General features: G+C 40.3%; 1 protein-coding gene across 10 annotated transcripts in view; it reads right to left on the bottom strand.

The window, feature by feature from the left end:
- The window catches only part of LOC138060877 (colorectal mutant cancer protein), a 213,148-nt gene that overhangs the window by 25,150 nt on the left and 160,893 nt on the right, over positions 1 to 27,105 (bottom strand). For 9 of the 10 annotated variants that reach the window (XM_068924301.1, XM_068924299.1, XM_068924302.1 and 6 more), the window contains 8 exons: positions 25,493 to 25,656; positions 22,278 to 22,484; positions 12,089 to 12,235; positions 11,680 to 11,769; positions 10,876 to 11,024; positions 9,051 to 9,191; positions 7,895 to 7,995; positions 5,103 to 5,286 (listed from right to left, as the gene is read on the bottom strand). In XM_068924301.1, the coding sequence (XP_068780402.1) occupies positions 5,103 to 5,286; positions 7,895 to 7,995; positions 9,051 to 9,191; positions 10,876 to 11,024; positions 11,680 to 11,769; positions 12,089 to 12,235; positions 22,278 to 22,484; positions 25,493 to 25,656 (1,183 nt within the window). The remainder of the gene's footprint in view (positions 1 to 5,102; positions 5,287 to 7,894; positions 7,996 to 9,050; positions 9,192 to 10,875; positions 11,025 to 11,679; positions 11,770 to 12,088; positions 12,236 to 22,277; positions 22,485 to 25,492; positions 25,657 to 27,105) is intronic. The other variant, XM_068924298.1, reaches the window with a different exon arrangement.

Raw genomic sequence — 27,105 nt, 5'->3', positions numbered from 1 at the left:
TGATACTCAGGCTGCTTTTACTGCAGTCCTGGCTGCCTGCCTGCCTGCCTGCAGCTGAGCTGGCTCCTCTGCTGAATTGCTAGCATGCTCTTTTTTTTTTCCCCCTCCTTTTTAATAAGGTGAGAGGAATTTAATGGAGGAGCGGTCTCAGCCAGCCAGCACAACAAGAAGGGACAAGCACATTCCCTCTCCCCCTACATTTGGTAGCAAGCCCCCACCCAGGAGCGAAGCAGCTGGCCCTCCGTTTGCCCTCCTTCCCTCTCAACTGCTGCGAGAACCAGGCTGTGCAAGGAGTCACAGAGATATGCTGCAATGTTGTTGAGCTCCCACAGCAGAGCGCCCCAGCGGCGTTCCCCCAAAAGGCCAAACACCAGGGCTTTCTACAGCCACAACGCTGGCCCGTTCCTGCTCTGGCTAAGCACCCACAGCTGGTGGGCACATCAGCCTCAGTTCCAGATACTGCTCTCCTTTCTAATGGCCATCAGGACAAAAGGAAAAGAGACTGACAAATGCATATGTAGTGTGATGCAACCATCCACAAGACACATGGAGTTGCTGCAGTAGATGTGCAGTGTTTCTCATGTCTCAAGCATGTAGGCAGGGAGGGGTCACAGTTTCATCACACCGAGGGAGGACACACCACCAGTCTGCACCTTCTCCCAGCTGCTGCATTCAGAACAAGCAAAGAGAAGCATTCTACCTACTTGTTTCATTCCTCAAGTCTGACACAATGATGTCATGCCTGGATGATGTCAAATTAATTTTTATATACAGTCTATGGAAAAATGCTGGCTGGTATAGCACATATGCAGTTTTATTGGCTGGCATATGTGCGTATGTGTGTATATAAATACATGTACACGTACATACATGTACACATACACATGCACGCACACACACCAGCCAATAAAACTGCATATGTATATATACATGCACACTCACACACATAAATATTTACATATACAATGTAGTGAAGGGAAATAAAATAGGTCTTCCTAGAGCGTCTTTGAGTGTACCACTTTTTGGATGCTACAAAATTTTATCCTTATGACCCTGCAGAGTCTTTGGTTAATGTATTAAAAAAAAATCAAGTCCATAAATAAATCTGCAATTCAGCAATGGTGCAGATAACGCAAAGCGGACAGAACTAAAATAATGTTGTCAGTATTAAATCCACACAACTTGTTTGAGCGTCTGCATGCAACCTTACACCTTGAGGAATGCATTTGATAAAAAGCATACATGGGTCCACCAGTCTTCTAGGTGAGTCTTATGGCTCGATATCTGAAACAGCACAATGCCAAAAGATAAAAGCTTTTCCACAGAAATGGAAAAATACTCCAACCAGCTAAAATAGAAACAGCAGTGTTTTTAGCTAAAATCAGAACACTTTAGTGAAACCTTGCTTCTTCCTTCTCAGGATCATTTGCTCCAGCAATGAAGCGTTCCATAGATGATATTAAGATATCTATTGCGATATTTCTAAATAACTTATTTCCACGCTTCAGCCAAGATAATCTTGCATGTCAGCTACTTATCTGAAATCTGATGGTGATTCTGACTGGGAGGTTTAGCGCTGTGTTTGATTGAGTTTAGATACTTAGTGGTTCTAAGTAATACTGAAAAGAATTCCCTTTGCATGTAAGAGGCCAGATTATCCCTCCACGAATCCAGGGAAAGGTTGAGGCCACTAGCACTGCAGTGAATACACATCATCATTTTCAGGCAGAGCTAGAATTGCAGCCCTTCTCTTTTGTCTCTTTCTTTTTCAAGGTGCAGTATAGGTTCCATAGTTAGCTTCTGTCCATTAAAATAATTATGACTTCCAACTATACCACAGAGCTGTTTTTATTTTCAAAAACGAATTGGCAACATTATTGTGTTGTTGCTGCCAGCCAAATGAGTTGAGATGCTCGCTATTATTTTTATTCACTTCACTAGTAACAACCTCTGTGATGCTCTTTCATTTCATTTCATTTCAGCTGCTCCCTTTTACAATCTTTAACCCCTTGTCACTGGTGGCTCCCCGAGCATTTGTTCTCAGTAATGTGTTCAGTGATTTGACATTCAGAAACTCATTTGAAATGCCAAAGCTAAAGATGGGTCAACCCTTCCATTATAAGCCCCTATTCTACAGGGCTTTGAACGGCAGGGAGAATTATTCATTTGTCACAAGTCTCAGGGAAGGAGAGCTTTCATCACCTCGCTCCCTCTCTACTCACTCTGGTTACAAAGAAAAAGGGTAGCAACATGTATCTGCAATCAAGAGCCTCCACACCAAAACAATAATGACAAAAGATCAGTCTTGCAGATTCAGAGTATGTTTGAGTCACATAACGTAAAAACATTTTCATTTAAGTACAGTGGTCCCCTAACGGTGGCTCACATAGCACTCTCCACTCCCCTGTTTTAGGGGAGTTCTTTAAGACAAAGTTCTTTAAGACAAAGGAAAAACACGAAGCCTGCAGGAACAGCTAGAAATCCAGAGCTGGCCTTCCTATATCTGCTTGTATTGCTATTGCGGTGGCAGAGGAAAGGAAATGGAAACCACCAACATCAAAGAATCACAGAAGGCGGCAGATCTGTGGCAGTGGGAGGTCTGCCCAGAGCAGCAGGGAGCCAACTGACAGGGGAACACGCGTGAACAGACAGAGAGCTGGCAATATAGGCAGGATAACACCAAAAAGCATGAGTCCTAGACACACACAAAAAAAAAAACAAACTAAAAACCAAAGGCCAGGAAAACAGGGAGAAGAGTTAAGGGAGAACCTTCAATTTTTTTACAACTAGGATAGAAGGCTTACTGATGTAAATATAGACAGGTGTTTGCCCTTCAAACCAACGCAGCTTTCCATCTATGGACTGCCGCAATGATATCGTGCGTTTGTGAGCTGAGGAGGGGGCGCTTCTCTTTTGAGACAGGGGTCACAGTAGGGAAAAGTCTGCACACGCTGCTATCACGTATCATTTGACCACAACACAAGGGAAGAAAAGAAGGTTTGTATTATACGGAGAAGCTAAAGTTTCAGAAGTATTTTTCCTGGTATGTGGATTTAGACAAAGAAAAATTACATTGCTGGTGGGGTGGAGGGTTGAATAAGGGATGATCAGATAGGGATGTCCGTTTTACAAGCTGTGTGCCCTTTGGATAAGTAAGAGCAACTTTTCTTTCTCAGGTTCCACATATATCAAAGCAGATAACAGTGGTTACCATACTCAGTACAACATCTTGCTCCATGCCAGAAAAATTTAGCCTGCAATGATAATGACTCAAGCGAACAGATTTCTCTCTAGCACACACAAGCATTTTCTTTTGCATTTTTACATGCCACAGTTTATACTGATGAAATTTGCAGTCCATCCCATTTTAAGCATACTCTGCTGAAACTTCATCTATTCAAAACAGTACATGCACACATACACATCTTGCGAGATGGCCGCCAGAAGTTCACTGTAAACACCAAGCACGAGGGACAATGCTCCTCACCAAACACACGCACTTCCCTCATCCTCCCCCTTCACAAAACGAAAATGATGGTCAACAAATGAAGGACTGTCGAGACTCTATTCCTACCAAATACTTTTCAAGGAAAGGCTGAAAACCCCAAACCAACCCAAAACCCAGAAAAAACCTCAAACATTTCCCACATTCAATCCTGGCAACCAACTAAGCTATTTTAGAGAAAAATAAATTATGCATCGACTGAGTACCAGACAGCTCATAAGAACAAAAAACACTGAGGTAGCTATAAAACTACTAAAAACGACCCTTTTAAATAGAAGAAGGGTAAACAAGCTCAGCCTAGCTAGAGGTGTGGCCATGCATGGCTGCTTACACGTTCATATGTAGGTGCAGAAACGGCCTAAGTGCGCACACACACTAAGGCAAGTCAAGTGTGCAAAACAGCTCTGGATAACTCTTCTCCTAGGCCAGTCAATACTTTTGGTACCATGACCGACCGATGTGTTACTAGCTCAGATTGTATCACATTCATTTCTGAACAAAAATACAGCTTTCTGGGACTGCTAGTGGAGCATTAAAACTTGTTTGAAAAAAAATATTTAAATTTATTTCACATTTGAACCTCATTCACTTGGACTACCTTTTTTCCTGATTTTTAGCTACTCCATGCTAGTCGTCAAGGCAGGAAATAAGATCTTTTGGAGGAGATGGTGGCAAGAAGAGGAAATGATGAAGTACTAAAATAAACTTCTAAAAGTGTCAAAAATGACAGCATTTGAATAAAGAACTGGCCCAAAGACAGAATTAAAACAAAGTTTTAGAGTGAATCTGAGAAACCAAAATAAATTTTACACAGAAAAATGTTCATCTATATTTATCCAGGATGCTTGCCAATTCTGTATCTACACAGATTCACTGCACAGAGTACAACTACACTGCAGGCAGGCAAAGACTCAAACTGAAGCTGCTGGCAGATGTATTTGAACTGGAACACTTCTGCAATAATAGCTGATTTAAGATTCATTATTTTATAGGTCTTCAGGAATTACTGCAATATCCAGCCCTTTCCTGAAAGAACCCACTCTATCCTTCATGATGCGTGTTTGCCATTCCATTGCAAAAACAATAGCATGGGAAGGAAGAATTTTGAGGGGGGCAAAGGGAAAGGAGAAAAGAGAGGAAATGGTTCAAAATGAAATATATGGTGGATTTTTGACGTTTAGAAAACAATCATTGAACACTCCAAAAACCCAGTGGACGCACACTTACGGTCTCCGGTCCTCTGTAGATCTGTGCTGCCCTTATAGAATAGACGTGAACAAGAATTACATGCTCCAAGTTTCAGTGAGACAGCAAGAGAGTCACTGGGGTAAAACAAACATAATGGTTTTGCCCTTTACAAGGAAGATCAAAGTTCAGAATCACCCGCTTGCAACAAATCTATACAAGATCCTTCTTGGCTGGAGTTGCTCAAAGTCTAAAGACAATTAGACCACTGAGGCATGGTGACTTAGAAAAAGTAATCAAGAGCGCTCAGCAGCCTGAGGTGAGGAAGGTAGTTCAGCAGATGGAATGCAACATAACCTTCAGTCCGAAATCAAACGCTTGGGGATTAGGAAACCAAATAAGTTGCAGTTACCTCGTGTGGCTGTTGGATGACAGGCTTTCCCAGGGCTGCACACTACAGCCAGTGATTGCATAGGCTCCCCCGCAGCTCCCATCCAGTTTCATCAGCAAGGCTTTTGCTGCATTCTCAGCTGTCTTCCTGCAGTCATGAGCTCTCTTAAGCATCTGGGTAATGTTTTCATCACCTGTTTGGTCCCCTAGTTTGCAAGCAAACAATCTGTTTCAGAGTTTTGAGGAGGGTGATAAAAATGAAGGCAAGAACAGAGACGCTTCCGTGCGCTTTCAAGTTTATACTAAGATGATGATGATAAATTATCAGTTTGTGACGTAAAAGCAGCTTCACTGCTGCGTGAGCATCAGTGATAACTGGACTTCTGGCCACAACGCATAGCCCTCCCAGCCACAAGACCCAGGTATTTGTCTTAAGTCGTGTTTTACCTTAACGAGCTTGTCTGTTTGTAATGATGTGCACTGCAGGTTAGGATTAGTCCAAGATGCTCAAGATAATAACACACTAGGAAAGTGCCAACCTAATTTACAACTCTTACTTCCATCAGTCCAGTGCTGTTTTACAGTGTGGTCACTTGCAGGGCCCTTGCTCACAAACACCTTCACCTCAACCCTAACAGTCTGCCAGAACACCCTCTTACTGGTTACCTTTCCATCTCAAGGACAGCTTTGCTGCTCAGAAGCAACAGCTGAACTTCCAGAGTTTACAGTCCTGCATACTAAAACAGCATTGGTCTTCATTAATTTGCTGTAACTTGCAGAGATTCTGCAGGGACTGTGCAGCTACTGAGCCATCCCTTCAGCAGAGGCAAGGCAGAAAACACCGCAGTTGCCATTCCTGTAATTGTGACTCCAGCTGGAGTAAGACACAGTAAGCAAGCACAGCACAGTAAGACACGCTAGCGGCTACACTGAAAGGCAGAACAAAGCTACAGCATATTCATAGTTCACTAAATACAATGAAAAGGTGTCAGGAAGCATAAACGCATGACAGTTTGCTCTATGCAAGACTTTCATTTAATCCTTATGCAAATCAAAGACCAATTAGCCATACTTTGCACTTGCTAAGTAAACTGCGTGCATTAGAACTAATGTTCACGCAGAAGAAAGGAAGTGAGAATATTCTATTAAGAGCAGCGGGCTGTGCTCAGCTCCAGGTGATGCAGAAGCAATTCCCAGGCATTTTCCAATGACAGATGTTGGTGCAAAACTTGACTATATTCAAACCAAAAATCTGCTATTTTATCTAGGTGTTCTAATCAAATTTCACCATGAAGTAGAAGTGTGTAAACCAAACATCAACTTCCCCCAAAGTTATGTAACAGGAAGTTGGCACCATTTCTATCACAGGACTGTAACTGATAATACTGTAATTAAGAGCTGTTGACAGATACCCCTATAAAATTAAATTACACTCTCTCTTTCATAAAATGCATGTGGGATAAAGTCCTGCCCGTATCCAATATGTTCTCCCTTTCTAAGATTTCTTTCTGTCACCTGTGTAAGGAGAAAATCCAAGACTACACATTTTTGCTAGCTACCAATGTCTTACAGCAGCGAAAGCACCACAGCACACTGTGGAAAGGAAGGACTAGACTCTGGAAGAAAAGTAGATGAAAAACCCAAAACATCCACTCTGACATTTACTCCATGGTCTGCTTGCATAGGCTAACTCATGTACACAAAGGCTTGCTCCTAGCACTAGAAAAGATGCAAAATAAGCTGCATGGTAACAGCACAGTGACTGTGGACTGAGTGCATCCAGCCTCCTGAAAACAAGAGGCTGAACCCATCAGCCTTGTGGCTCTGATGCCAGATGGTCATTTGGTCTCTAAAAGCTTTCAGTTTACATTTCGGTGATTCCTGAGAAGCTAGCGCTATAAATTACTGTCTCAACCAGGCAGTTACTAAATCTCAGCACAGCATGAAAAGCTATGCTTTCCTTTCCAAAGGTTTCCCCACTTCCTAACCCAAGATTACTACTGCTACCTTCTCCTATCAGTAAGGAGGACGAGATTATAAAAACGAGACTTATGTTCATCGTGTAAACATGTCATTCCATTAGTAAAATGGAGCCAGCAGTAATGTGAAGTTCCACACACTTTAGAAATATACCTATAGAAGGGGGCTTATTCTATTACTTGGAGAACATATTCAAAAAACTTAGTCACAAAATTAACTACCCACAAAATAAAATAAGCCCAGAACACAGAGGCTGATATCCCAGACAACATAGTAAAACATCAGCTAGAAAGTTTAAAAATTCCAGGGCAAAGTTAAAAGGTGGGGTGAAAAACTAGAGCTGCTTTCCTCTTTTTTTTTTTTTTTTGGCAATCACTGAATGATAGCTTTGCATTGTTTTGATCCCAGCTTCTAATAGACTACACTTAATTTTTGTGGGTGAATGTTGCCAGTACAAATACAATCTGTACTTGCAGTTACCACAGCAGTACAGTCCTAAGCCTTACATTGCTCATGAGTATTGTTTAACCATTCCACTCTGTACAGGCAAATCCCTGTAGCAGCCTCACCACAGCTAGAACAGACATCCCCTGTAATGGTATACACAGGTTAATTTAAGTTGCTGGTAAATTTATGAGCTATTTCCAGTCTCTCCCTCCCCTCCCCCTTCTAGTGTGCAAAAATGATTCCCTTATTCGGTTGGAAACAAAACAGAACGCAAGGAGCGTTCTTAAGTGGCGGGTCATAAGATGATTCACTGTTGCAACTAACTCTTATGAATGCTAATAGACGGGCAGAATCAAATCTAAATAAAGTGATTCACTGACATCTTACCCACAGAACCAACACCTGCAGCTCTGAATTGCCCAAGAATGAGACTCTGCTCGCTTTCTGCCAATGCCAACAGCAGCTCATACGCTTCTATGCACTGTTCACTAAAAGAGAAAGCAAATCACAGAAGACAAAAATCACACAACAATATTTGCAATTTAGACTGGAAAAATATCTGCAATCAGCAACAAAAAAAAGAGGTAGCTGATGAACTACATGATTCTCTACTGCTTGTCTGGTAATAGGGATATTAAATGACATCACATACATAGCTTCTACCACAAGCATTCAACTGTCCTTCCTTCCATATGATGATCTCAGTTGGCCTCAACTAATGTAACAGCGAAAAACAAGAGAGGGGGAAAAATCTGATGTGAGGTGAGCTCCAGAAGCATTGGTGAAATGGTCAGTAATATGACTGATGGTAAACGTTATTTCTTGGAGAAGGCTCTCTTCAGGCCTTCTTACTGTGCCAAGAAAACTTAGAAAAATACTTGTTTCTCTGTCCTGGCTGCAAGATTTTCCTCCATATAAGACAACAACTACTAAACATAGTTGTGAGTTACTCGCTCGTGTTACATGCTAATATACTTTTAACAGTATATATGTTACCACACCTATTTGTAATTTACATTTCCTTATAATTTGCTCAAGGCTGATGTAACAGAATACATTCCTTAAAAGGCACACAATTTGTCCTACTGCCAGGAATGCCTGCGCCAAATTAGTTGCAGCGGAAGGAATTAAATGGCACCCTCTTTTTACACAGATTAAAGCAAATTTAGATACTCGAAACCGATACCAAGCGATTCACCCACAAATCCAATCGATGGCAGATGAAGTTGCTTGAAACTATGTAGAGTAAAACGGTACTTCTTGGTCCACTGGCCTTGTGAAAGGTGCCTGAATAATGCAGAAAACCAATGTCTCATGACTGGATTGAGTTCACTGCTGCTGCTGAACTACGGTTGAGATACACTTGTACCAATAACCTCAGTTACATAGTTTGGCCAGTAGTTTAACCAATGTGGCATTTTTCAGGGAGGAATGAAAAAGAAACAGCTTTACTACGGCACACCAACAATTTCACTCTCAGAGGCCTCTGTCAAGTCTCCCCCTCTCTTTTTCTGGCCGAGACATCCTCTGTGTAGGTACATACCTGTATTGCAGTGCAAGCCTGAGGGCTGTAGCATTGGACTCATATTTCCCAACAAGCATGCTCATCCTCTCAGCATTGCTCTTGCATTCCTCCAGTGTTATGGTTAACAAGTCATTCTGGGATTTCAAGTGCTCAATACGGCTGTAGAAAAAGAAATCATTTACAACCTTCAAGTATAGCGTGCGGACACTGTCTTGAAAACTCTAAAACAACAATAATTTAAAACAAAGATGACAATTTGGTCTAGGCATTTTTTTTTAAAATGACTACAGCAAAATCCGACTGTTCCATATCCCGTAGCAAGAGCCAAGGCGATACTCATTTCTGTAGGAAAGCCCACTTCCTTCTCCTCCTCTCCTTCCCATTAAATGCAATCAATATAACGTTTCACTGTGAAAGAGCAGCAATTACAAAGCCCTAGTCGTCTTTTGCAGCCACAAGAATGTATGGGGCAGTTATCTTAATTTTTCGCTTTATCTTTCTGCTTCCATTCCTCCCTACCTGCTGCCACATTTGCTTAAGTGGCACATTCATTAGCAGAACGCGTGGGTGTGTGGAGTGATCATACAGCTGCATAAATGCCTCCTCTCCTTGGAGCATCCAGAATAACGGTTTCACGTAAAGTAATATTTTAGTCATGATTACAGAGGCAACTTCCAAAACATGAACTGAGTTTCAGTGATGCAATGAAATCTCCAACAATTCTGGCAATGGTCAAACAACAGCTCATATCAGAACTTAACTGCAATATTCTTCTCAGTGAGGTTAACTCTAAATCCGAAAATAAAGCTTCAAAATATCAGTATCACTGACTATTATCATTGCTGATAACTGCAACACACACTAATGGACTCTATCTAATCATCAGAGTTGGACATACAGTGAGAGCAAGCAGGTAAATGATTTCACAGTCCAGACGGTAACCAACAAAGAAGTCAATACCATCCTCCACAACTCTAAAATCACTAACTTCTTGACGAACACAAGAAAAAAAGACAAGGGCTTGTATACCACTTCTTCAGCGATCCAAACGAAACCTGACCTTCCTAGGTGCTACACTCACAGCCGCTTCAACCTCCTGCCTCCTCTTTGATACCTCACATAAGGATACACGCTGTCAATGCAAAATTGTGCAGGGCACAGAGAGAAAAAAGATCACATTTTGCAGTACTACAAAAACATGAGCTACAAATAAGGAGATATCGTATTGATTAGACTAAACTTGAGATAGTAGTGGGGAAGAGAGAACTTGGAAGCATGCTCAGACACAGCTCTCAAGTTCCTGATCCACAGTTTTGATCCTGTGTGCTAAACAGGACATGAAGCTTTGCCTAAGGCGGAGCTTATTCAGCAATTAACAGCAGTATTTTAACTGCAACCTTTCTGCAGCTGCCAGAAGTCTAACTGTATGTATTCCACACCAACACATATCAGTGTACACTGATACAGTTAATGCTATAATTCTGTTTCTCTAAGAGAAAAAAAAAAGTGAGCTAATTCTAGAATGATGAAGAGTAAGTTATAGGAATCCTTATTTCTAGCACTGTGTTTTACGCATGTCTACTTGGTTAGCCATAGCAAAGGATACTCCACAGTGCAGATGATGGTGCCACGCTTGTTTAATAATACACAACCAAATTGTCATACTGATGGAAAAGAATCCTTAGCGTATTGCCTCAATCACCTGTTTCTCAACTCCATTTTACGTTTATTTGCAGCTGTCAGAGTTGAGCTGAGACTCAACCATGAAACGTACAAAAAGTAGTAACTTCAACAAAGCTAACAGCAGACAACATATTTGAGCATATCTAATTTTTCACCTTACCTATTTAATCTCTCTGTCTCCACTTCAAACTCTCGGATTTTACTTTCAGAGATAGCAGATCCATGTGAATACAGAGTTTGGAAGATTTCTTGGATATTTGAGCAGTCTTGGAGGGAATGCGCCAAGTGTTCAGCCACGCTGCTGGACACCTGCACAGGATAATTAATAGATCATTGTGAATGGATAGCAACTGGATCCTCCCACAGATTGCCTGGAATGACAGCTGGGTTTGCTTGGGTGTATTCACTTCAAGATATTCATTATTCAGTTTTCTCTATGAATTTTAAAGAGAATAGGACATTTACAAGTCTCTCCTTTAAGAAGTTACTTTGACTCAAAATTCTAGCTGACCAAAGGTTGAAGTCCACCATAGATTTAAATAGGTTAATAGGCAAGTTATTTACCTCCTTGAAAGCTAAGCAAAAGGTCAGACCCAAGATCTTCTTTCAGTGAAATAAATATTAATCTACAGTAGCAACCTTGTGTTTACTAAACTTACACTGGCACGTCAGAGCAGAATGAAGTTCTCTGTTAATTAAGAAATTGTGGAATGCAACTGAAAAGCCTTTGCTCGGTGAGTAATATTGACTGTTTATTATCTCCTTAAAGTCATTCAGGATATGACTTCTAGCCACCGTGAAATCTTAACGCTGTTAATACTTATACTCTGTTGAAATATTTTTCTCAAAATAGCTGCTAAGGTATTTTCAGTTAGCTCACATCTTTAGAAAAACAATGCTGCTTTTAATGGACACAAGTCATATTTAGAAGGTACCACGCATGCACATGCTTATTAGTCCTTACTCCTATGCTGCTGATTTCTGATCCTAGGACAGGTCTGTCAGACGATGAAGACTCTGATCTTGTCTTTGACAACTTCACTCTTTCAGCAATCTAGAAGTCAGAATGCTGCACAAGTTAAACAGGACCCCACACTCCTTATATATTATGCAAAATACATCATAATTTTTTCACTGGCTAGTTTTGGAAACCATAAGTAAATTGCTATAGATTGACATCTGTGTTGTAACTGAGAGACTTAAAATCATTTAAGTCAGGTCAAGTTCATGGGCCTGCTTATGACCCCAGAAAACTCTCCTGGGATTCTACGTGATATTTCCCAAATAATCACATGCCTACACAGCAGCTGTGCCAAATGAAACCCACTTCTCCCAGATAATAAGCTGCATTTCTGCGATACACAATAGCTTACCTTGGCTATAGGAATATCATTGCTACTGCTGCTTGTGCTCAGCTCTCCAGTACTAGGGTTAACAGGTCGATTTGCAGAAGTGAGACGACTTGGGCTGGATGGACCTGTTGCCTGCACGCTTTGTAAACGTGTTTGCAGTTCCCGAACCTATAATAAAATGTAATATTCTGTTTTTGAATTTTTATGATTTAAATATTTCAGAGATTTTCTCACTGTCTCATCAAACCCAATTGCTTCTGGCTTGAGTACAGAACCTGCATTTTGCCCTGTGGCAAAATATGCATACTATATGCATAGAAAATATTTTGGGGGGGGCGGGGTGAAGCTAATGCTCTAGCCAAAGATTATGATGCCTAAATAAAACAGATGAAGCTCCTATTCTTCATGGAAAGCTCCAATGCTGAAGAAACGCTTGACATAAAAATATCATAGGATGACATCATCATATTTAAAGGTCAAAGAAATTGAAATGTTAATCATGCTTTCAAAACTACAGTTAAGTAGAGCCACCAAAAAGTGAGTAATGTATGGACAACAAAACACTAGGAAAGTGCCCAGCTAAGTTTGCAGAAGGTCTCTCTAAGCACATACTGCAAAATGCTGCACTGTCCTCGTAACACATCAAATTCTTGTAGAACTGATATCAAAAGAGCTCCAGAACTAGAAGGTTTTTAAAAAAAAAAAAAAAAAAAGCCTGCAGGAGCCAAAAGGCATTGCTGAGTATGCAATTATAGTGTGTACCTTGGAATAATTCCTAATAAACACAGAATAAATTGTCTGCTTAACACCACAGTTATGCCACAAGGGAAAGCGACAGAGCTCGTTTTTTCCCCACAGAACTAGCGTCCTGGTTTCAAACAAAGAGTATGAGGAGAGAGAAGGCAGAGGGAACCATTCGAAGGGGAAACATCCCGGAATGCTGTAATGTCCATCTTAACATGAAAGTTTCTGTGTGGGTTCAGAACTGCTGAAACTTTACCAAAAGTCCAGTGAAACGAGAACAGAGTTCAGCTCGCTTGATAACCACTTGTAGGATGAAATGCAACTGTGATACCTAGTGTACAGAACAAAGTGGGATCTCATACTAAAGAGAGATCTCATACTAAGAACCGATTAAGCAAACCGAAACCCTCAGTGAGAAAATACCAAAATTAAAGATGCATTAAAGCTTTGGGCCTTGCTCAGCTATAAGCTCAATAAGCGCACTGTTAGTGCTCTGCAGATCAGTGCTTGAAGAAGTGGCAGTCAGGATGTTCCCTGCACAACGTAGACAGATCCCTTCAATGTATGGCACTGAGGCAGAAGCTCAGGCTCAAACTCTTCCCTCTCCCCAGAGCAGTATCTTATGACCCTTACAAACCCCTACAGTCCGCTTCTACTTCCCTGGAGACTCCTCCGGCTTCTGCTTCAGATTTTATGCACACTGAGGATAGGGTTGCCTGAAGACTTACTGTCAAGTATCAGAATTTGTAGGCAGGTGCTAAAAAAACTCCATGCTTTACAAAATAAAGCATAACAATTGTGCATTACTATACAAGGTTGTAGATAACAACAATAAGAGCACAAAAAAGCTAACGACATTCACTTCCCTGTTTAGTCATGGCAGAGTGCTACACCTTAAACAAAGTGAGGCCAAACATTTCCCTCGGTCTCCCGGTTACAAAAAGTAGCACACAAAACCTCTAAACTGAATCCCTAGTGTTTAAAGTAACTTACTGAAAAATGGATGTGGGCATTTGCCCCAGAATTATACATCTTTTTAAGTGTAATTCCATCATAAAGTTAATGTGAGCAGCTGTGTGTAAAGTACATTCATAGAATGTATCTTCTAGATATTTACAGCTGAGGCCTCCTTTATATCCCTTTGCCCAGATGAGATTTCCCACACAGATACAGCTGCACCAAAGCAAACCTTAAAGACAGAAGTGCTGCACTGATGCGAAACAATCATTTTAACCTACTGATAAGTCTAAAACCGAAATAAACCATGTATGCACATTGCTGCTCGCAGATGTGGTGTGCAAGCGTAGACAGGATTTGTATTGCTGCATTAACACCAGGGGGAAAAAAACAACTGTTTTTTCTTAAATTCAGATCAACATTTATTACTATTTCTTTAACCCAGGCTGTCAATATAAAAAAAAAAATAAATTCCCCAAGTGCTTAAGTTACAGCATTGTTGAAAAGCAAACAAAGAGAAAAACCACTAAGGATTTATTCATGAGAAAATCAAATCCTGCCTTAACGTCCAACTTTAAAAATTGCTAAAATGCTCACCTACGCCCACAAGCCAGTACTGAAAGAGTTCAGCCCAAAAGTGAGTTACATTGCAAAGTTAAGGGCAATCAAGAAAGAGCATGTTAAAATTGTTTAAAACGCTGTGCATTCCTTTACTCCCAATTTTAAAACCACCTAACGTAAGGACAATATTACATAAAAGTTTAACACTAATAGGTTTTCTTTGGTCTATGTTTTATTACTGAGCAGTGATTAGTAGCCACAATTACAAAACCAATTATTCTTAAGGGTTCGTAAAATAACATTCACAATGGAAAGCAAAATCAACCTAAGACCACAGCCAGAAAAAGTTTTGCTCAGAAAAGCATTTATAAAAGAAAACTCAAAGCACAGCACAGTTAGCAATCTATGCTAGTCACTGCTTTAATACTGTACCACAGAAGCAACCAAACTTAAAAAAGCATTAATAAGCTCTCTGTTTTCTTGATGTGTTTACAAATTCAGTCCTTCATTTGAGAAACTGCGCGCCGCGTTAAGTGCTATTATTTACTGCATTAACTTCAGTAGCAGTAAGTACCGGATGGTAATTCTGAGCAGAATAACAGAACAAGTTTGTCTTACCTGTGGAATCACTGAACTCAAACTTCGCACATTCACCAAGGCAGAATCAGGAACCAACTGGGTTGCCCAGCTACCCGACTGCCCTGAGACAACTCAGGTAACTATTTCTGGTCACTAGCACTTCCTTCACCAATAGAGCAGTATGCACTATCTCCTCAGAAAGTACTTTTCCAAACTAACAGTAATTCTAAAGGAAAAATAAAGGAAGACCAAAGAAAAGGAATTCAGGAAAAAATATTTAGAAGAGGTGGCTTCTCTGTATTGGTGAATGCACGGGCTTCCTTTATTTTGAGATCAGTGACTGTACAAGCTTGTTCTGTTATCCTGCTCAGGATTATGTTTACCAGTAGAAAGAAGATGATTACAGCACTGTACATGAGAAACAGTAAGTATTTAGAAATAGGAGAGAGGGGACAGATAGATTGTTCAGGAATTGGAAAAAATTTGGCCAAATCCCATGGATGAAGAGAAAAAAAATCCCAAAGGTTCCGCTGAAAGATAGGGAGAAATGGATTTGTGAAGTAGTGAGGAATAGAGAGGAATGATTTAAAGAAAGATTTCCTCAGCCTGGGCCTCCTATTTAGTTCAAAGATAGGAACATCCAGCAGGATATCAACACTGCGGTCCTAAAACTCTACATGAGATAAAAAGTGGCAGACAAGTAGACCAAATTACAGAATCAGATAAAACAAGGCATAGGAGAGGGCTCAGAAGAATAAAGGAAACATCTGGGGAAACACCTGGAAAGACAACATTAAAGAAAGGAAAGAGCAAAGATCTTTTATATGGCTGGAGGAAGCCAGAAGAATTATGGAAATCCCAGAAGTAATGAAGTGCTGGATCCTGGGAAACAGCAACAGCAGGGGGATTAAGTGATACACAGGCCAATACAGCCAAGAGACTTGAGAGCAATGGATATCCTTTTTCTGTGGATATCCTTTTTCTTTCACTTTTGGTACTGTGAAAGTCAGATGCAAACAGACGTTCTAAAGTAACTAAAACAACATAAAACTTCATAATTTCACATTTTATTTATTAATATTTGATGTTTAGCAACATGCACCAATTCTTTAGTTGCATTTCTTATTTTTTCCTTGAAAATTGAGAATCGGACTAGAAAACCAGAAAAAAAGCATTTCTTCAGGGTGCCTTAAGAAATGAATGAAAAGACAGCTAGGGTAGGAAAAAAAAACACCCGACAAACTACAGTACTGTTGGATTTATAAAGGACGGTGTAGGTGATTAACAGGCACCACGGACATGTCTGCAGACACCAACAGTGAGTTATAGAAAAACACTTTAGTGGAAGACACTCCAGTTATCTCTAATCATAAATCCAAGAAACATATTGATCCATTTTACTCTTTGTACTTTACGCGCGCGTACTCACAACTACACAATTTAATAACATACTCGCAATAAAAAGAACGCACCATTACAAACTCCCTGCTTTTATCGCTGATTTCCACGTTCAAAGGACACCTGCTGCTTTTGCTCTTAACCCGTTCTGAAACAAAGGCCATGCCTACGATGCTTTTCTTTCTACCTTGCGACCTCTTTTATCATGCAGTATCTTTTAACTCTTTAAGTAATGAAGCATTTTTTCAGCATTTTAATACCACTTCCAAATTGTTTTTGTTAAAGAGGAGGAAGATGAAGTACAACAAAGTACTGGTCGTGAATATACTTCTCCCACTTTCTATTTTATTTACGCATGCTGCGAATCTGTGAGGGAGAAGGTGGAAAACGAGCCACGGACGTGATAATTCAGGTGAATTACCGGAGCCAGCGGCAAGGGCCCTTCTCGGCTTCTGAGCACTGATAAGCTTTCCATCAGGCCTCCCACTGATTCTTTTCAGTTGAACGTAACCTCTCCCAAACGTTTAAACAATCATGAGCACCAGGGCTAACGAGGCCTGATTTCCTAAAGATTGTCTGTTGTGGTTGACTGAGCACGCCGGGCCTTGAACCGCCTACGCTCTGATGGAAGGCTTTTCTGGTACTTATAAGGGCCTGTCTCCTCAGTGAATGCTCTGAATCAGCTCAAGTCGGTAGTCATTCCTTCAATTAAGGCATTGAGAGAATCTCTCCCCTCTACCCAGATGTGTGGTTTCAAGCAACTCAGAATCATTCAACTGTCTTTGGCAGCTCTGTTATTCGGACAGAACTGAAAATCAATCCACAGTTTGAAAAATTTTGACGGAGAGAGAAAGGGAACACCACACAGACACACATCAAGCTTTGGGAAAACAAGCATGCTATACAGATTTATATGTATGGGTTTGTAAGTATCAGGAAAAGCTACAGTTCACTGGGTGATACAAGTAGGCAACCAAGTGCTTTATAGCTTTTGCCACCTTTCAGACAGAAGTCCCCGACAAAGTGCTGCCTACTGATCCGTGCAGAAAGACCTGGGTGCTGCACCTCCATAAAAGATGCAAAGCAAGGAAAAAAAATCAAGGACGTGACAGGATGTGACACTGGAGGCGAAGTGCGGATTCTCTGAAGGCTTTTAAACAAAGCTGAAGTATTCTGAACCAGGCTAGCATAAGGTAGAAACAAACACAAATGAGGGCAATAAGCCTATCTCAGGCTTTTCTTCACTGAAATTCAGATTAATCACTGAGCATTTGCATGCAAGCTTGGAAACAGAAGCAAAACTCTAGTTCTTTTACAGCTAGGCTGAGATATTGCTGTGTAAGCAAATACCACGCAGCTGAAGGAGAAGTGGAATGGAAATAGCTTTTGGCCGCCACCTCAGGTCTCTGGTGTACACCAAAAGACAAGGAGACAGAAGAGCTCAAGGATCACTTTAAACTGTGCAAGCTTATAATCATCTCTGAAGACCTATAACATAGCAATCTGGAGCAATTCTTTCTGACCCTGACATGAAGGATGCCAAAAGGAGGAGAGTCGAGCTAGCTGCTCCTGCCAGCTTTGTGTCACGTGAGAAGAGCGCGGGCTGAGGAATGCCTGGGAGGTCAAGGATTTGACCCCCTTCTGTGGTCTGGGTGCGTTTCAAAGTGCTTGCAAGAATGAGGTATTTTGGGAGAGCCCTCATGCTAAAATTAAATTTCTTGGAGTGGGGGCAGCCTGGGCAGCCGTAGGGATCACACACTAAAACCATGCTTTTCCACTTCACTCAGGGTTATGATTTCAATAAGGTCTTAAGTAGAATACAGCTAAAACATAAAGTGCTTGCTTTTCTGATTAGTTTGGTGAATTCAGCTGAGTTAGGAACAGATATCATCCAAACTAGCAGCGTCTGATTAACCGCACAAGTTGTAATGGTGACATATGGCTTACGCAGAGAACTAAAGATTTAATAGACTTCCACAGAGCTGGAACCACCTTTTCATTTTAGACTTAGTTCTTCAGAAAAGCCCCAGGGAAGCCTGAACGCTGCCAGCACCTACCACTTTGTATGCCAACACACTGCTTGGGACTGTGCTGAGGCACTACAAATCTGGTAACTTTCATGGGTGGTAATTTAAAAAAAAAAAAAAAAAAACACAACATCTTTTACTTTGCAGTCATGCTGGAGTTTCTACGCTATACTGATATTGCTCAACTGACTCCCTGGTGGCTAGAAGAGATTTTGTCAAAGAACACAAATACTGCTTTTTCTGCTACTATGTGTGCTGCTACATTTAACAATAGCTAATAGCACTGCTCTGATTCCAGTCTTATTCCAATGTTAATCTCGGGTACTGGTACAGAAGTTCTCCAGCATCTCGTTTGCATTAGTGGATTCAGAATTAGGCTCAGCTAGGTATGCTGCTAAACAGTTTTCTAGGGTATCGACTAGCCCAGACTTAAATATGTTTATTTTTAATATTACAGTATCATGCAGAAATAAAATAAATTGCGTTATGAAATTAGCAGCTGCATTGCAAATAACCTACAGAAATAAGTGATGACCTCATTTACTAATGACCCGTGAGAAATAAAACTCCATATGCATGTTGTTTCTTAGCTACTGTTCTAGGAAGCGGCACAATCTGTTAACTGAACACATTAAATACCTAATTAAATTAAATCTCTCACAAGTCTGAGAAAAACCTATCGAGAGCACTCTGCTTGATTACGGGCATTGGGCTAAAGTAACGCACCTATTGATCTGGTCAACTACAGCTTATTCTCTTTACCCAATTCAATTTAAGAACAATAACTAAATTTTAGTCGGCTCTCCTTCCCCACTCTCCAGGGAAATAATCTGAAGTGACTCTGAGTTCAGGTGGCATATAGAAAATATTTAATAGGTCAAATAAAACATTTATTTTGTTGCAACTATGGACACAAAGTTACATTACAAGTGCAAATATGGTTTCCAGTACACCAATTACACAGTATTGCTGACAGTCACAGGTCACGAGCAGACTTCTCTGGTGGGGAAAATAAACCAGTTGCTCTGCAAGTTAAGGACGATATTAAAAACTGTGTATTTCAATAAAGTCCTTTATAAATGCAAAATAAATGAAAAAGAAAAAAACTGCCAGTTGTGTCTCAGTACAGTCTATTTGATCTTGTGATGCTCCGTGCCAGTCCAACATTAGTTATTCACTCACCGGCAGGTTATGGCAAGACACATCTATCCATTCTATCCAAAAAGAGTTCCCTTAATTAAAAAAGAATGAACGTACATTACGTAACTGTCCTGTTTTGTAGGACAGACAGCTCACCATCTTTACAGAGCAATTCAAGACCTAGCGTCTCTAGGGTCACGGATCTGAACGAAATTCACACTGCTGCTCTCATCTGGCAATTCTTCTAGCCACTGACACGAAACACACTGATGATCTCAATTCTCTTTTCACCAGAGTTGCTTCCATAAATGAGACACGTCAGTAACGCGTGCAGCATCCATGTTAGCAGCTCCAGCAAAGCTGCCAACAACTACTAGATCAACGTGATTAACATACTCCTAGGCCCCTGCCTGCACTAAGGAAATTGTATACATATTTCATAGCATAACCAGCGCTTGTGTGGCTCCACAAATGCTGCTGCTGGGAATTCCACTGGAAATTCTAATGCAAAGTCACCAGTCCAAGCACTATCCACGTACATAGGACTAGATGGCATTTTCTTCATCATCTAACCCAATCCTCTGCTATGGCAGGCAAGCAGACAAAACAGTACAGTTTTGGAGAGATACTACAGCTAGCTCAAGGAATAGTGCAGCTGTATGAAATGGGCCAATTAAAGGTAGGGTTTTTCGCTTTCCTTCGGATACAATCCTAATGTAACAATCCTGGGTTTGATGGGTATCTCTACATCATCTTTTAATATTAATCAAACATATCTTTAATTATTTTTAAATTCCATTTTAGAATTAGTTAGGCATTAACATTAGGCCTTACTGTTGCTTCAAAACTGCAATTGTCTGGTCTGTTAGAAACTTTATAGGCTAACTTCTAATCTAATGTAGTCACAGATAGTATATATTAATCTGTTCTTGCTCCAGTTTTGTCCCTAAGCTTGAATAGCCATTTTCTCCCATTCTGGTTTGCTTTCTCCAGTATTCATAAAGAAAAATCAAACTTGTATTCAGATTTTGTTTTGTCGGGTTAAACATAACCATCCCTTTTGGTCGCTTCTCCAAGTATGTGGCCCATTTCTCGGACCATCTTCTATATCTTTTGTTGTCAATTCAAAATGAACTCTTTTGAGCACAAGAGATAAGAACTACATACAACATTCCAGATCAGATCTCACCACTAATTTATATGAACTGCAATAGTCTTTCCTATCTTTACTGGAAACACCTTATCTGGTACATCATACGATTGTGTTTGCCACCATGCATCAACGGTTCGGTCATCCTGATACCTGAGGGTACAAACAACAGCTCTTTCCCTTTTTCTCTTTTTCAGCTGTGGAGCTCCTGGCTGTCAGTATAAATTCTTGTTACTAGTTTTAAGTACACGAACTTGCAACTCCTTACTTCTCAAAATTTAATTCTACTTCTATTAAGTCTGTCTTCAAAGCTCACCTAATTTTCTTGTATGATAACCCAACACTGCTCTGCATCATCTGTGTTTGTGCAAGCAAATTTCACCAGCGCACACTTCTACCACTCCCTACCCCTCAAAACCTACAGTAATTCACCAGGTACCTAAACGCTACTTCTGTAGCTCAAGGGGTGGTAGTGACTCTGTTTTAAGAGAAAAGTCAGTATAAAACCAGTCCAAAAATCATCAGGACTGAAAACTACTTACTCTTATGGAAGATAATAGAAGGAAATTTTAGGAAAGAAAACCTTTTTAGCAAAGGAAATTTTAGGAAAGAAAAGCTAGAAAAGTGATCATGTTTTATATGATGGCAGACCACAATTCCTCCTTCATCGCAAATACGTTTTTTTGTTTTGTTTTGTTTTGGGGTTGGGGGAGGCTAGAGAGTTCTCCCAAAATAATCTGTAGCTTGATATCTGAAGATTAGATATGGCAAAAAGGACAACTTCATCCTAAAATGATATTGCTGCTAAAAAAGAATGCTCTCTTAGAAACATAGAACTTGCATAAAAAGTTGCTCTGCTGTCATTAGCTAAAGGGTAACACTTTCAACAATTTTTAATAAGATATGGTCCTCTAAAAACCATCAGCCAAGCTGAGCACAAGCTTGAAACAGCCATGTTTTGAAACAGAAATTATTTGATATGTAGCTAAAACACTACAGATTTAACAGAGACAGGGTTAACTAATTTAAAAGGTAACAGGGATTGAGCTCACATTCTCTTGAGCTTTCATCTTTTCTAATAACAATCTCTAGTTTTCTTATTGCAGAGTTCACACAAAACACAAGGTCTGACACAACAGTCAAAAAATGGAGACAGGGAAATAGGACGTGGCTGGGACTACTCATTGCTCCGTTCAGAGAGTTGCTACCCAGTGACAGGACTCCTGCTCTTTTTCTTTCTCCTAATCACAAATTGAATTCTCTTCAAAAACAAAGACATATTTCTGGTTTACAGGAAAAAACATGCCTCACAGGAAAATTCACTAAATGAACGTCTGCTTTCTCTATAGACAAGTTACACGTGCTTCCTCGGAGACGAATATCAGGTTTTCTGTTAATACAGGATCTCTGACATAAGATGGTTGTACACCTTGGCTGCTCATCGTAGATGCTTTGTCAGTTATCTTCAGTTTTGCCCTAGCTCTGTAATTCATATAGCTTGGTTTTAAAAACAAAACCCTAAAACCTGTACAGGAAGAGAGATGAAAGTGAAGCCTGTTTTGATGGCAAAATTACATGGACTAGGACTCCTCAGTTGTCCCCTGTAACAAGAAGCCATTTTCTATGCAGCGCTGAGATGACTGGCAGGCCTTACCCTTCTGCGCAATCTGTCCCTTTCTTCACGAATAGCGTTCATGGTGGCCTTGGTCCTGTTCAGCTCCTCCTCTTTGCTACACAGCATGGCAGTGAGGCTCTCGTTCTCTTCCCGCAGGCCAGCCAGCTCCTTTTCCCATCGAGATCTCTCCTCAGATAGATTTGGATAAAGGTCTCGTCCTAGTACACCCTCAATTTCTTCTACCGTCTGCAAAAATACAGTCACCATAAAACAGAAAGAACCAAACTACGGTGATTAAACAAGACTAACGGTACACAGCACAAAAATGTGTAAAGGGCAAATATAGGATTACATGCATATACCCATCCCCCCGCAACACCGTTACTTTGCTTCTTTTGTTCAAAATTACGGTCAGCCATTCTATTACTATTTTTCATACTGTCTAGCACCAGAGCAGAGGGATCCTTTATATACAAATCAATTGTCTTATTTTCATTAAAAAAGGTGAATGACAGTAATCCGGGCAATTTTTTCTCAAAGCACTTTAAAACAAACTAATGACTTTGCCATGGGCATGTTATTTCTCTGCCAGAGTCACAGGCAGAAAGCAGCAGCTTGTGCCTCGTCTGTGGTTGTATGTGCAGGGCACGGGGCCTTTCTCCATGCTGGACCAGCTTCACAAAAAAGGCAAGGAAAAGAGAGGGAAGAGCAGAGGAAAAAGAGTCCTCCTCTTTATGTCCCTAGGGACATATTCTTTCCTAAAAGCGACACAGAAGCAAAAGAAAGAAAACGTACATTGGCTAGGCTTACATTATCTCAGAAAGGTTACAGTCTTTTTAGTGCCTAAAAAAAAAAGTTTAGCTTTCTCTGGGACATAATGCCTTTCAGCATTTCCCATCCCCTTCCCTTGCTGAGAACTGTGCTGTGTAGGCACCATCCAGCGCAAAAGAGATTGAGCAACTTCCACTGGGTGAAACTGAAAAATCACATGCAACACACACACACACCCTACCAGCAAGGGGACAGATGCTCCCATGGCTAAACGATAATGGAAAGCTGTTTTTTTACTGTTATCAACAAATTAATATTGTTTAACAAAATGGGGGTATAGCAAGAGTCCCATCCTTAGTGGGCATGAAAAGACTCACAAAAGACAAGACACTTTTAACAACTAGTCGAAGATTACTCCATAAGCCTCTGTAGAAGAAGTAGGGACAAAACTTTTGCAACAAGGTTCAGTCTACTCCTTTAAATCATATTTCCTATTTCCCCCCATAAAACTGTAATACATTAATACATTTAGAGTCATAAACACAAAACTCCACAAAGTATCTAAATTATAATTCTGCTTATATATTTGCTAGTAGGCTTCAAATAATGCTCTAAGGAGAAATGCCTTGCAATATCTCCAAGACAAAAGAAGCTGTAGGAACTTCTCCTCAGAAAATTATTTGAAGCCTACTAGCAAATATATAAGCACTAGTGGCTGCCCTACGGTCCTCAACAAAGCTGAGGGACCTTTTTGTCTCTATGCTCCCATATTTTGAACGTGATCAGTATCCATTAACAACAACAATGAACTCTAACCATCAAAGCAGGAGGATTCAAAATATTTTAAATACTAATACTTTAGCTCAACAATGAAGAAAATCATCAGCAGTAAAAGCAAAGGATTAAAAAACAGAACATTCCAGGTTTCCATTCATGATTCTATGCATTTTAAGAAACTCTGTTCTCACTCTGAAGAAGCAGGAAAGCAGAAACGACCTGTAGCAATGGGTGGAACTGCAGAGCAGCTCTGCCTATTTTTGCTACATGAAACGCATTGGTGACATGCTTCTACAACTTGTAATCTGAGCATGTCAGAGTGTTTCCTTATCTTCTTGAAACGTTAACATCCTTTGCGTGCTATCACTCGTCCAACGCAAACAATCCCTGTATAGGCAGCGGGGAAGCCTCCCCTTTCCACGGCCTACAAAATAGTTGTGCACAGAGAGGTCACATGAAAGGAGAGGGACTGTATTTTGTATTGGGGAGAAGCTGCTGACAGTTACTTACACTGATAAAACTCTGATTGTAGTTACTTTGAATCAACAGTAAACAACGGCGTTTAAAAAAAAATAAACAAGCAGCTTGAGAACTAAGCTTCTAGCAGCAGTTTTGTGATGTTACTGAATCCACTTCCTGCAAAAGTTCTCATCTCCTCTCACTTCAGAGATTTTTGTGCGCTAGGCACAGACTAATCTCCATCTGTTTTCTAAGATTCACAATCTCTTTGTCAGTGAACACCGAGTACTGAGAATACTTAATCCTAAAGCTCCAGAAAACGCAAGAGACTCGAGTATCTCTCTGTCTTACAAACATATGTTCACTAACCTACCCTCCAATGTTAAGTTCTTTACAGGCAATTATATTTTTTAGGCATCACCAGGAACAGAGCTGACCTTGCCCCACAGCATGCCAAGGACCTAGCTGAGCAGTTCGGAATGGTCACAGACCTCACCACTTCAAGAGCAAAGTGTTGCTACACTTGTTCATAGATAAACAAGTCACTGCTGCTTTTCCATCTGACACAAAAAAATTTGCTCATCTGTTTCCCTTTCTATAGTAAGACACCTTACTATTCCCTTGCTTTCAGGTTTTGAATTACAACCCCTTCACTATATGTGTTACCAGGCTTTTCTTTTACTGTTCTGTTACATGTACAATAAAACCAAGACATACAAGTATCAACTGAATTACCTGTTTCTGTGGCTGGCTTGTCTTGTTAGAACTAATCTATCACTCCATGCTTTGTGTTAAATACTAGCTTTATAACATTAAGACAGCAAAACCACAACTGACATGTAGTTTATGGCATTTTCTCCTCAAACTTCAGAAGGGTTACATATTGCAGTTTCAGTTACTAGTCACTAATCAGCTGTGTGACCTTGAGCAAGTAACAATTCATTTGCTGGATAACCTTCAGAAAGTAAGTTAACTGCTGAGTGCTCCAGTTACTCTCACCTCTGAGGTGAGGATGAGACAAATGCATCTGTTTTGAGACCAAAAAAAAATCTATTAGTAGCTCCTCCTGTGCCTTGGAGAATTTAGTGTATTAACAGGTGTATGACTACCTAACGAACACATACTACGAGCTGGAGTTGATTTTTTCCAAGTATTTTGACATCTTTGGAAATAAAGTGCTATTTCTGCAGAATATTATCACATCATGCAAGGTACTCACTGCATTTAGTGATTAATGTTATCAATACCTTAATGGCTAGATCACAATGTTCGCTGGCAGTGGTGAGTTGTTCAATATGTCTATCCACTTCTGCTACAGATAAACTGCAGCTGCTCTTCTTCCTCCCGCAGACAACATTTTCCAGACCTGTCAGCACTCTTTGCAGTTCTGAATTCAAGTCACTACAGTTATCTGCAAAATAAAAAGAACACATTTGATGGAAACCAAGAGTGACTCAGTGAAACAACAAACTCTAACCCAGGAAGTACTTGTTGCAGAACTGCTAAACACTCCTTTTGTTAAAGGCATGTCCTGTAATCTGACATTTTTTTCCTCATCAGCTGACAGGCTTAAATACCGTAACTATCTCAACTCAAACCACAAGTCATTTCCAAATTGACAAATATCGCTCCCCCTGCTTATCTGAAATGCTCATTCTTACTTCAGAGGGCTTTCTTTTCTGAGGGGCAAAACTTTTAAGACACCACATGCTAACAGAATATGCAATTTCTTTTTTGTCAGTCTTTCTGCCCTTCAGTCCTTCAATCCTGATTTTCTTACCCTGAAAGGTTTTTCTATGGAAATTCACCTGTTCTTCTGTTCAGCACATTCAATGACATTATGACTTGATGTTTCTCAGAGAAATTTTTGTAGTTGTAGTTAGGTACCTCCCAACTTCAAAGGTCTTGTGCTTACAAAAAAGACCCATAGCAACTATTTAAGAGCCCGTGTTTCATTTTTACACCCACTTCTTCTTCAGATTCAATTGCAGAATATGCATGACGTGTAAGAGCAGCCCTTGTTTTTTGCTGCTGTATAAACAATATATATACAAGAACACTATCTGAATTACAAGAGGTGGCAGAGAATCACTTCCCCTGCAGTCCTTCGGCAAAGTTCTGGCGCTTTGCGCATTGCCACAGCACCTTCCACTTGTGTGGAAAACACCTTGCCAGCTTACTTTTCATCTTTCATCTAGCTCACACTTCATCTAGCTCACATTTTCATCTTTCTAAAGTGCACATTTGGTGATACATAGCAGTAGTTCCTAAGGAACATGGAAGAATTCACTTTTGTGCTGTCTCTCAAATGTATTAGCTGGTATTTATTTCTAGGTTACTAATTAAGAGGACTTTGACATTAACTGCTGACTGCACAGTACAGAAGTGGTGCACCATCAGTTCCTGTATCTTATTTAAAAGAGCGGCAGGCACTCTTGCTGCAGGGCGTTATTTCTATACTACTGCTCCGAGGGTTTCACTACAGTCAGAATTTCCAAACACGAGCCTCACGGCTGAGGTTTTTAAAGCGACCTAAAGGAATCTGGCACTGAACTGCATCTAAAACTTAACAAGCATGAGACATCGGATTACTTTAGAATGCCTTGAAAAATCGCAGTGCAAGAGAAGACTGAAAGAGGTAGGCAATGAAAGGCCAGAAAGTAAATAACTGTAAACTCATTACCACAAATCTATCCCCACAACGTAGTATGAATAGATATGAAATTACTGCTGACAAAAAAAAAAACACCTATAATTAAGTTACGGTATTACATAACAAACGTGAATAGGCAATGCACATATGAAACAACTCTTGAACACAGCTCCTGACTAACAATCACCCTTTTGCTTTAACAATAAC

The sequence above is a fragment of the Struthio camelus genome, chromosome W (assembly GCF_040807025.1).
Source record: "Struthio camelus isolate bStrCam1 chromosome W, bStrCam1.hap1, whole genome shotgun sequence".
Taxonomy (NCBI): domain Eukaryota; kingdom Metazoa; phylum Chordata; class Aves; order Struthioniformes; family Struthionidae; genus Struthio; species Struthio camelus.
The sequence above is the reverse complement of the archived record's forward strand: the minus strand, read 5'-3'. Positions and strand labels throughout refer to the sequence as shown.